Source organism: Mytilus galloprovincialis, chromosome 2, assembly GCF_965363235.1.
Source record: "Mytilus galloprovincialis chromosome 2, xbMytGall1.hap1.1, whole genome shotgun sequence".
NCBI lineage: Eukaryota > Metazoa > Mollusca > Bivalvia > Mytilida > Mytilidae > Mytilus > Mytilus galloprovincialis.
Window position 1 is genome coordinate 105,218,564 of NC_134839.1, and position 12,454 is coordinate 105,231,017.

Consider the following 12,454-nt stretch of genomic DNA (forward strand, 5'->3'; position numbering starts at 1 on the left):
TAAAAACTAACACCAAAGATTGCATTGAAATGTTAGCATAAAAAAAAAACTTAGTCCAATAATTAGTTTTAGAAGCCAAAGATGGAATTCAAATAGGTTTGACGCAAGCTAGTAGAACTAGAGGCCCGAAAGAGCAGGTGTTGCTCACCTGCATCTTCAACATTGGCTACTTTTTAGTCAAAATCATCATTATATGCTATCTGAAAATTTAAAGATTTGATCCTGCTGATCATTTTCTTTATTAAAATTTCAATTTATCTATTATAGTTATCAATTTAATACACAAAGATCACCCAAATAAAATGGTAGAAAAACATCATTAAAGGGCAATAACTACATTAATCTATCACCTATCTACATGTATATATATATAATAGGCAAAAAAATCATCTTTCGAGGTCAATAACTTCAATAAGTTATCAACTAATAATTTCAATCATGCTGACTTATGAGAAGGGCATTTCTGGCCAATCATTTATGCTATTTAGAGTTTCAATCTATCTATTAAAGTTTTCAAGATACTAGGCAAAAATGCCAAAAATGGTAAAAATTGTCATTAAAGGGCAATAACTTCAATAAGGTGCTGTGGTGACTGATAATTCCCATCATATTGTCATCTTTGAAGATCTTGTTTTGGTGATCATATTTGCTATTTTAAGTTTCTGCCCATCTTGACAATAGGCAAAAATAAAGGAATTAGTTAAATTTGTTGATTAAGGAATTAAATTAACTAAGATTTTAAATTGATACTATAAGTCGGAAGAGCAAAACAACAAAACATTTAATTGGTTATGGAGCTCCTTTGATAGATATTTTTTTAAATGGCAGGAAAAGGATAACTTTTGAAAGGAAAATGGGTGTTTTTTGGGCAAAATATTTTACCCTGTATCTTAGGGGAAAAAAACTGTGAGTCTGAAAATCTGACACAAATTCCTCAATCTGGCCCAAGAGCATCCTTAAGATTGTTTTATGATTATAAGCATTGTGTACAAGTTTCATAACATTTGGTTGAGGCAAAGTAAAGTAAGAGAACTGAAACAAAAAATTCTGAAATTGTTACGTTACTAAAGGGGCAGAACTCTTGAATGGACAACACTCCATTTTGAACCTGATCTGTGTTTTGTGGTAATATACACTGTTAATAAGTTTTATATTATTTGGTTAAGGTAAACTAGATAGATAGAAAGGAAACTCATGAACAGTTACAGTGACAACACCCAATTATGTGTTAATATGCATTGCTTATAATTTTTATAATATTGGATGAGGCAAACTAAAGAAAGAGAATATATATTTTTTTTATATTGAATACAAATTTAATCAAGTCTCCAATGGTCTGATACAGATCAAAGGTAAATATTTCGACAGTGGTGCCACTTACAGGCCTCATTATGGAGTAAAGTAGGTCAAAAGATGTCATAATGAGTTATGGGTTGGATCTATAAATATCAATGGAATCTGTTGCAAATATAATGGTAAAACTCTATCTGCTATGTTCAGATATCTTAAACCAGGGAATCTCATGGACAGCTAACAACTAACAACTAATACAAACTTTTGTTATTACAAGTTTTACATACATTTGTTTTAGTACAAGAATCACAAAAACTGAACATTTTAAAAGATACATGACAATGAGGTCAAGGTCAGATAAATTCTATTAGACAGACAAGTACACCTTACATTTATTTCATACATCAAACAAACTTGACCTTTTGCTTATGGTAATTGAAAAAGGTCAAAACACAAAAACTAACAGTAACAATTGACAAATGAAAATAGTTTCATGGTTAGATGATTCCTGACTGACAGACATGTTCAAATTACAGTCAATAAAAGCACCAAATATAGTTGACCTATTGCTAATAGTTTTTGAAAAACTGAAGAAAAACCCAGAAAAACTTGACGACATTATGGTTAGGTTTGGTAAGGTTTGAAATGAGATCCTAGTAATGCAGATCAAACCTGCCAGACTAAAATGTACAATTCAATATATTTCTTACACTGCTTACAGTTGATCTATTGCTAAGAAACTGATCAACACACTATGAAAACTTAACATAAGCCAATTCAACCATGAAAATAAGATCAAATAAGGAGGAAACATGCCACCTAAAATATTCATATGCACAAAATATAGTTCAAATATTGCTTATAGTATTTGAGTGAAATGTGGTCAATGTCAAGTGAACAATGACCAACAGGCATGTATAGCTTGCAAGGATTAAATATACTAAATAAAAGTATCATTTACTCATAACAGGTTGAAATTTATGTGACAAAATTTCTCATTTTTAAAACAGTCTCTAAAATGAGGTTGAGAACTATGAATGTATGAGACAGAAACTTCAAAACATTCCACATTTGTTTACAAGATTTTAAGTATCCAGGTCTTCAACCTTCTGAAATAAAAGGCTTGTGTTTCTATATCTTGCATTCTGTGACTTTTGTCCCAAGCCAGACAATAAAAAGTTAAAGTACATACCCCTGTTGATGGTGACAATCTATGGTGATGTCCAAATATAAAGGTCAAGGTCACTTTCTTATATAAAGGTGAGGTATCTTTTGTATTGGGAGAGGCATCCTAAAATAATATATCAAAATATGAACATGTTTAATTTCTATTTTTCTCATATGCAGTTCTTATACTTTCTTTTATTACATTCTTATATATACAAGGATTGTCCGTAAAGCTTGTGGACAACTTGAAGTCTGCGTAAAACTAGCATTTCAGGTAAATTCTTTTAATATATTTGTAATCCTGAACTATATCCTAGTTCGGTTTTATCAATATTTGTCCAATTTTAAATGAGAAATAATAACACTTACTTCGTATAATATAAGCAATAGGATCCAGATCATCACGAAAATATCACATTACATGCAGGCTTGTTTTTTTATATTTTGTTAGAATGTTGGCTATATTTGTCTGCAGACAGGCTCATCAGACACATTTTTAAAACTTGATATTGATGATTGTGACCATGTTTGGTGTAATGAAATAGCTTTGACACAATAAGCTGGTTTACAGTTTCTTACCTTTGCTAAAGGAGGGAAATTAAGCAGTCTGTGATTATGAGCTTTCAATAACTCTATCTCTGTCTGAAATGAAAGAAGTGTAAAATGTAAGACAAAATAGCAAATGGGAGATAACTCTATTTCATTTCAGTCATTTTGTACACTGAATTTGATTTTTTGAAACAAGTTTGTAAGTATATTAATTTTACAATACCACTTCATTTAGCAGTTTTTAGCAATTCAAATATTTTCTGTTCATATTATCCAATATTGTAAACATATTTTGTTTTTGTGTTGCATATTGTTTTTAGAAACAAATATCAAAATCCCACTTCATTCTTTTTATGAGTTATGTTAATATTGGGTAATACGAACAACAGCAATTCTTGGATTTCAGCTAAATGATTAATTAGTTAGTGTCCAGTCATTTCATAATACAACTTAAATAAAGGGGAAAAAAAGATGTGAAAATATTTCACTTTCAATAAAAGAATACTCTGATTATATGTGGAACATCGTATGGTAACCTTTTGATCTAACATTGTAAATAGTTCTGATAGAAAATTGACAAATATTCTATATAGATATATTTATAAACTCAACCAAGCTAGTTGATATACTTTTGAATGGTTGGTTTGTATAAAAAAATATCTTGAATAAATATGGATTTTCAAATAATTTTAATCTAAAATAGTTAAAGTTGAGCATTTAACAGAAAATTATTGACCAATTTCAGCAGATTTGGAAATCAGAAATGGAAAATTCTCCAAAAGCATTATGTTATAAACTGTTTAAAAAAAACTTTGAATTTGAAGAATATTTAGACTTATTACCTTATAAAGATAAAATAACTTTATGTAGGTTTACAACTGGAAATCATCAGTTACCCATAGAATCCGGTAGATGGTGTGGGATTATTAAAAAGGAAAGATACTGTAATTTTCAAGAGATAGGTGATGAATGTCACTATGTTCTAAACTGTACAGCTCTAACAGAAAGTAGAAAAGTTTTTCTTAAACCTTACTATGCAAGCCCAGTAAATATTTGAAGTTTGACATTTTATTTATTTAAAAAAATATTCAGATATTGAAAAAAAAATTATAAATTAATCAGAATTATCCATATTGAAGTATTTTGTCCATGTTGATAATCAATCTCTCCTCCTCTTTGCTTGTTTTGTGCAGACTTGTTATGTGCAGAATCTGTATGTAAATGTAAAAAGATCTTTCTATGTACCATTAACTTGGTTTAATAAGAAATAAACCTTTCTAGTTCTATGATCACTTATCTATAAATATTAGATATGTCAGTATGATGATATCTCTAACTTACAGAAAAATACAAGATATGCCCATAAGATGATATTCATAACTTACTGATAAATCTAAGATATGCCCGTAGGATGAAATTCCTAACTTTTCAATATCAGCATGAGTCATTCTCAACAGCCTTTTTCCTGTTATATTGTGCTGTAAAAATAAATCTGCATACTGTTCTAGGTCATCAGAGTAATCTGAAATTGCAATTAATGATATATATAACATTTATGTTTACACTAATAGTATACAAGAAATATATTTTGTTGTCTATGATACTATTTAATACTTGTATTATAATGTTCTGTGGTTTAAAAAGGCATAAAAAAAGTGCAAAGTTTTAGAGAATTAGGGCTAAAAATCGTGAAAGGTACTGCCAAATAAAGTTAAGATAATGTAATGTGCAGGAAATCCTTACAATGAATGAGAATGTAAAAACATCTGATTGACTAATCACTGTTTGTTAAAAGCTAAATGGAATGTATTACGCTTTTTAAGATGAGATATATATTTTTGAGGACTGCATGCCGATTTGTTTGTGTTGTTGATGTTTTTTTCACCAAGAAACTTCAATTTATATATTCTAATGAATCATCTTAATACATTTTCTTTTGTTAGTCTTGTATGATATTTAATTTTAGTTCATTTATATGTTTTGGAGTTTAGTATGACATTCATTTTTAATGAACTGACCCAAATTATTGTTTAGCGGCCACATGAAGCCTGCCTCTGCATGCAGGATTTTATTGCTGTGTTGAAGACCCATTGGTGGCCTTCAGCTGTTTTCTGCTCCTTGGTTGGTTGTTGTCTCTTTGACAAATTCCTTATTTCCATTCTCAATTTTATGTATTCAATGCATGCAATATAATTTTGGTTAAATAAATCTTTACCTCCAAGAAATATACTTACTGTTACTGATCTGTAATATCCATTGGAACTGAAAATATATAGACAGAATTAGATACAGACTGATTGGTGTAGAACTCAACATTCTAAAAGTTACATTCAAGAACCAGTAGAAAACTGTTTCTTAGCTAAAGAACCAGTAGAAAACTGTTTCTTAGCTAGCATCATAATGGTCCTAGACATTCTGACAAATACTTCAAAGATGCCAACAATGTACAGAAATAAGTGCATTATTGAAAATCTACACGTCTACTGTAACTTTTGATGAAATTGTATTGCATGTTTAGTTATATTTGGTATTTCATCCAAATTAATCTGCTTTAAAGCCAGACTGAAACATGTACATCTTGAAATTAATTCAACGTTATTTATAATTAGTAGTCAACTACACCATTTTGATGTTTCCTTTTGAAAATACCACCCAGAATGCATTAGATTCTGAAACAGCAAATAAATATATTCAAATTAAAGATTATCCAAGCTTACTTTAGATACCTTCTAATATCAGGGGGAAAACTAACAGAATCTATCGTACGTACTTACCACATCTACTTCTCTCCAAGTGTTCACATCAAATGATTCCAAATGCTGCAAAAAACATGAAATATTGATTATGTCCTTTTGACATCATTATGCAACCTATTTCTCAAACAGTGAGTTTAATAATCATTTTCTGGTTATTACATTAACATATACCCTTGTAAAATTACTGAATGTTCCCCATATTTTTTTTAAACAAGTTTAATTTGTGCAGTGAATTGTGTTTTACTTGAACTTTCTATTATCTTGAATGTTCTATTAAACTATATATAGTACCCAGGTATGACACTTGGAATTTATCTTACACCTTTGCTGCACAATACCCCACACCCATAAGTAAGATTGTTAGGTACCTTCCCTGGTATGCTTTAAGGAACAGAACAAGTGAAAAGAATTTTTAAAACTTTTTTTCACTAGTAAAATAACTTAAAGGACTCACTACAACTTTAAACTGTTGCTCCAAGCTCCTTTCTCTTTCTTTAAGTTTCATCTCTCTTTCTCTTAACTCCTGTTCTTTTGCTGTCAGATTTCTCTCTGCTCTCTTCAATCTTTCCAAGGTTGCCTGAATCTCTTTTCTATAAAAAAAATAATAAAGAATTTGAACTGCACACAAGCCTTAATTGGATTTCAACCTTAATAATTTAATTATTTAAGCAAAATAAGGAAGAACAAAGTAGGACAACTGCAATTCTAAATATAACCTTTCACAGTGATATCAATACTGTCATTTTCTTGACGCATTCATATTATTTTTTAACTTGAATATCATAGTATCATATCATCATAAATTTCTTGATATGTTTATAGATAATAAGAAAAGAAAGTTCACCTCAATGCACAATATATTTTTACTTTCTAGTGATAAAAGTTTAAAATAAGGGCTTAGATTGCATGAATGTTATCATATACCTCAAACATCAATCTGTTGTGCACAATGTTATTAGGTATTAAAGATTCTATGAAAGTGTCAAGGTACTCTGATAGAGATTGGGTGGTAGGTGATAAGTAAAAAATGAAAACAACTGATTGTATAAGAAATCTAACTTTTGACTTTGGAATAGAGATTATAGAAATCATTTCAAGTATCATTCTATTAATGTTTTAATGACAATAAATAGACAGTACAATGTAACCAGACATCAATGACAACTTACTTCCAATCTTCTCTGTGCTGTAGAAATGAATTGGTCTGGTCAGGTATACAATCTTTTAGAAAAGAATAATGCAGTTCATATCAATAGTGAAATCATGCACAGTTAAATCAAAATGTAGATCAGTCAGTATTTAAGATAAGAAATCAGATGCACAACTTCATATAAACTAACGAAGTAAAAGTGGACTTCAACTTCATCAAAAACTACATTGACCAAATCTTTAACCTGAAGCGGAACAGAACGGAAAAACAGAGGAACAAACGAATGGACAAACAGAAGCACAGACCAGAAAACATAATGCCCCTCTACTATCGTAAGTGGGGCATAAAAATATGTTTTGATGAACTTGTTTGTCCCATGAATTAATCAAAGAGCAGATTGCTCTGAGGGATACGATTGCCAATGTTTTCATTGATACATGTATTACTATTATTTTCAAAAAGAATTCAACTCCACGTGTAAAATGCTCGTAAAATGTAATTTACATAATCTGAATAGTTATTCAACTTTAAAAATAGCCAATTCTTGATACAAGAGTATGAACAATGTGTTTTATTTTTGTACTATCAATTCAAAGTGTACATGTACTTTCCACAACAGTCACTGAGAGTGAGAGAAGGTATTTCACTTCATACCTTATCACCTATTTTCCTATATGAATTCTAGGTGGAACACAATTCCTAACTCTTTAAATATTTTATTTCCTTTGGGTCAGTGGGCATGACTCCTTTCTGTACACATTTCTCTGTCTAAATTGCGATCGGTTTAAATATAATACAACGTCTATCGACAGTACCAGTTTATTTTTATCGACGTATCTTCGTTGACGAAAGTTACTTACGAAAGGGAGACAACTCGAGGCGATAATATGGAAGACTCCATTTTGGCTGAAGGGGTTTTCTAGTTACACCTTTACATTGTGGACTACATTTATTTTAATTTAAATGATGCATATGATTAAAAATTATGCAACAACAATTACCCTCAATAGCAGACAGACATAGAAAGGATCCTATGAGTTATAAATTAATCAATCCAGTGGGGAATCCAGAGCAACCATTCAATCTGATACCCCTTCAAGTCAAGAAAACTATACGCATGCACATACTTATATAAACAAACCCTAGACTTGTGATTTGTAGCAAGGACATATATTAAATGTTAATTAAACGACCTCCATTTCTTTATGGAAGTACAATATCAAATATCAGTTTCATAACAGTGACATATAAAAAAACTCCACTTCAGTTCTTATATGACAGAAATAGATTTATCGATGGGAATTCAGAGAACTCTCCCATGTTATCAAAACTAGGGAATTCCTTCTGACGTGTTTCTAAATTTATAAAAACACTAAACATAAATATTGCTTAATTCTGATTTTCCGTGTTGTTAAAAACATGCAAACAAGTCAAGGGAAATATCGAAACATGAAGATTATGAGAAGAACATTATAGGACAGTTGTTTAAATTCAACCCTTTTGTTTGTTTTACCATTTAATGCAAGATAATCTCAAGAATCTGAGATGTTCATTGATGTTAAGAATAAAATGGTTGAAGTGAGGGCATGGCCCTGAGTCAATGGTATAAGTCTACAGATTGCTTAAAAGCAATCGTATCCCAAAAAATCTGAAGGTATAATATATTTATCAAATTATTTCTAGACATTAGTTTGAGATATAAGGCCTTCCAACTTCATACTTATTCCACAAGAACTTCCAAAAAAGTCTCATTGTGATCTTGTAATCAAGATTTAGATGAGAGCATAGGCTAAATCAAAAACATCTATATATAGTATCTTCATATTTAGGACTATTCCATTGAAATGAATGTGGGAGGGTAGAAAGGGAACTCCAAAATATCCTTATACAACCACCAAGCTTCCCTTGAGAAAACTTGAATATAAAATGGCAACCAATAATAAGACAAAACCAATAATAAAATTTCAAAACTTCTCAGATTTTCACAATAAATAATAAACAAACCATCATGTGATATAGTATGTAGCTTGGTTAGTATATCTCTGAATGAGGGACGTTTCTTTGGCTCCAGCTCCCAACATTGCCTCATCAAATGGGAAAAACATGCTGGACATGTACTTGGTATTGTTAATCTCTGAAATCAACAAAGGTTAGATTTTATCAAATAAAAATACTTTTATAGTGAAATCAATTTGATAATGAGTTGTGTGTTTCAAATATTTTCAAAAATATTTTTAACTAGACATTAACCATAATGGCATTACTGGTCCTCGCAAATTAACACTGAAGTTATAATACTCTATTCATACTCTATATGTCATACATATTTCTCTCATTGACAGTAATTCTCAACCAGCATAGATTTTATTAGATATTTCTCTCAAGACAAATATCTGATGTCTCAGCCAATCAAAAGTCTGGTTTTTGGCCACAGTAACCATTATAGAAAGTTTCAGTGTTTATAATGAATGACAGAAGAACAATAGTCAACATGGATACTAAGTGATAAAATAGACCAAATACTTGTCTTTCTGATCTAAGAACCTATCATATAATAGCATTTAATTACTATTTAAAGAAGGCAACAGAGGATCTACACTTCATGAAAATAATTATATTGGATACAAAAATTGATAACTTACCTCCCCTCTTTCTACAACTAGCCATGCAACCTGGAATCCTTCTATACCTTTGAATGGCACCTCATGTGTCAATAACTCCCATAAAACCTGAAAAAGATTACATCACAAATGTTGATGGACATGTCTACATTACAACAGATGTCAATGCTAGGTTAAAACAATTAGTACAATTCATACACAGGCTGCTTATGTAACCTAAGAGACCATCTTGAAAATGAATCTGATGTGAGCTTTACCACTATTTACTGAATGGTTTCAAGCAATGTTTAATAATGCAATCTGACAATGATGGAGATTGTCAAAAATATTGGACAGTACTACATGTTTAAGAGGTGAATAATAAACAATACAATTCTTTGACATTTTGGCAATTATCAAAGCTTTATCAAAGTTTTTTTTCATGTATAGCCGACTCATGCCCAAGCTATCCAAGATAATCTAAATAATGACTTGTTTTTGAATTATTTTTCATCAATGTAAAAATCAAATGCCTTTCTAAATTACTTTTGTTACTAAATCATTTAGAGGTGCAAAGTGATCTGTAGCTAACAGCAGCAGTCAGATAATGAGCTATGTTTCTCCTAATAACTAAGAGTATATAGGACTTACCACACCATATGACGAAGTATCACAGGACTATGTTTCTCCTAATAACTAAGAGTATATAGGACTTACCACACCATATGACCAAGTATCACAGGACTATTTTTCTCCTAATAACTAGGAGTATATAGGACTTACCACACCATATGACCAAGTATCACAGGACTATTTTTCTCCTAATAACTAAGAGTATATAGGACTTACCACACCATATGACCAAGTATCACAGAGCTATGTTTCTCCTAATAACTAGGAGTATATAGGACTTACCACACCATATGACGAAGTATCACAGGACTATTTTTCTCCTAATAACTAAGAGTATATAGGACTTACCACACCATATGACCAAGTGTCACAGAGCTATTTTTCTCCTAATAACTAAGAGTATATAGGACTTACCACACCATATTACCAAGTGTCACAGAGCTATTTTTCTCCTAATAACTAAGAGTATATAGGACTTACCACACCATATGACCAAGTATCACAGAGCTATTTTTCTCCTAATAACTAAGAGTATATAGGACTTACCACACCATATGACCAAGTGTCACAGAGCTATGTTTCTCCTAATAACTAAGAGTATATAGGACTTACCACACCATATGACGAAGTATCACAGGACTATTTTTCTCCTAATAACTAGGAGTATATAGGACTTACCACACCATATGACCAAGTGTCACAGAGCTATTTTTCTCCTAATAACTAGGAGTATATAGGACTTACCACACCATATGACCAAGTATCACAGGACTATGTTTCTCCTAATAACTAGGAGTATATAGGACTTACCACACCATATGACCAAGTATCACAGAGCTATTTTTCTCCTAATAACTAAGAGTATATAGGACTTACCACACCATATGACCAAGTGTCACAGAGCTATTTTTCTCCTAATAACTAGGAGTATATAGGACTTACCACACCATATGACCAAGTGTCACAGAGCTATTTTTCTCCTAATAACTAGGAGTATATAGGACTTACCACACCATATGACCAAGTGTCACAGAGCTATTTTTCTCCTAATAACTAGGAGTATATAGGACTTACCACACCATATGACCAAGTGTCACAGAGCTATGTTTCTCCTAATAACTAGGAGTATCAGGCCTCGACAATAACGATTGTCCGATTGTCCGGTACCAGAGGGAAAAAAGGTCGGACAAGTAAAAACTGTATCAAGCTTGTCCGTCGGGACAAGTACAAATATTCTGCAGGAAATAAATTTAATCCAACTTTGATGAACAAAGTAATTATAAACATAAAACAAGAAAACAAATATTAATTTGACATGTTTCTGTATTCTGTTTATTCAAATGCAAATCCTTTTTCTTCAACGTGTTTACCTATAATCGATAATTTTTAACTGGTTCTTTGTCAGGTACTTTTTAACAGGTAAAAGGTATACTATTCTCGGAAACCAGTCTTACTGATCCGAATCAATGATACGCTTTGTAGATAAAGTAACTTTACAGGACAGTTCGTCACCTCGAAAGATTAAGCTCCAAGTTTAATAGACAGTTTGGCATCGTAGGAGACATATTTAGTAGACATGATTGATAGTCAGTTTGATAAGGCAGGAGACATTTGGGGACCAGAGACAAATCAGTACCTAATTTTGCTACCTTATTCTGTTCCTTATAATAAATACCAGACTGGTAATTTTTTCACAATTTTTTTTTTTATTTTCCATAAAATTCACAAAATCATATTTGATTATAAGTAGAAAAAAACAATACTTGCAATATAGTGACCTATAGTTGTTAATTTCTGTGTCATTTGGTCTCTTGCAGAGAGTTGTCTCATTGGCAATCAGACCTTATGATGGATTATCTTCTTCTTTTTATTGATTGCATTTGAATAAACTTTGTTCAACTTAAAAAAAAAACAGAATACAAATAAAATGAATTTACAGGCCTAACAGATGGTGTCTCATGTTTAGAGTCTAATGAGACTGGCATTTGATGAAAAATAGAACATAATTCCTGTGACATGACTAATTTCGCAGTTGTGCTTGACACATATTTTTGAAAAGTATTTCAAAAGAAATACATCAAATTCTGTTATATTGATTAAATTCGTTTTGCTCCTCTAATCAACAAAAATGTAAAAAGGTTATTTTTAATAGAAATTTTTTGGACAAGTAACAATTTTATTCGGACAAGTTAAATTTGGTATGTACTTGTCCTACAGGACAAGTTGAAAAAAAAGTTATTGTAGAGGCCTGAGTATATAGGACTTACCACACCATATGACCAAGTATCACAGAGCTATTTTTCTCC

General features: G+C 31.0%; 1 protein-coding gene across 3 annotated transcripts in view; it reads right to left on the bottom strand.

Moving 5' to 3' along the window:
- LOC143065239 (mitogen-activated protein kinase kinase kinase 20-like) overlaps positions 1 to 12,454 on the bottom strand; it is a 53,925-nt gene that overhangs the window by 27,044 nt on the left and 14,427 nt on the right. For all 3 annotated transcript variants that reach the window (XM_076238691.1, XM_076238690.1, XM_076238692.1), the window contains exons 9-17: positions 9,558 to 9,644; positions 8,920 to 9,049; positions 6,935 to 6,986; positions 6,220 to 6,355; positions 5,784 to 5,828; positions 5,244 to 5,271; positions 4,395 to 4,531; positions 3,040 to 3,102; positions 2,486 to 2,584 (exon numbers count right to left, since the gene is read on the bottom strand). In XM_076238691.1, the coding sequence (XP_076094806.1) occupies positions 2,486 to 2,584; positions 3,040 to 3,102; positions 4,395 to 4,531; positions 5,244 to 5,271; positions 5,784 to 5,828; positions 6,220 to 6,355; positions 6,935 to 6,986; positions 8,920 to 9,049; positions 9,558 to 9,644 (777 nt within the window). The remainder of the gene's footprint in view (positions 1 to 2,485; positions 2,585 to 3,039; positions 3,103 to 4,394; positions 4,532 to 5,243; positions 5,272 to 5,783; positions 5,829 to 6,219; positions 6,356 to 6,934; positions 6,987 to 8,919; positions 9,050 to 9,557; positions 9,645 to 12,454) is intronic.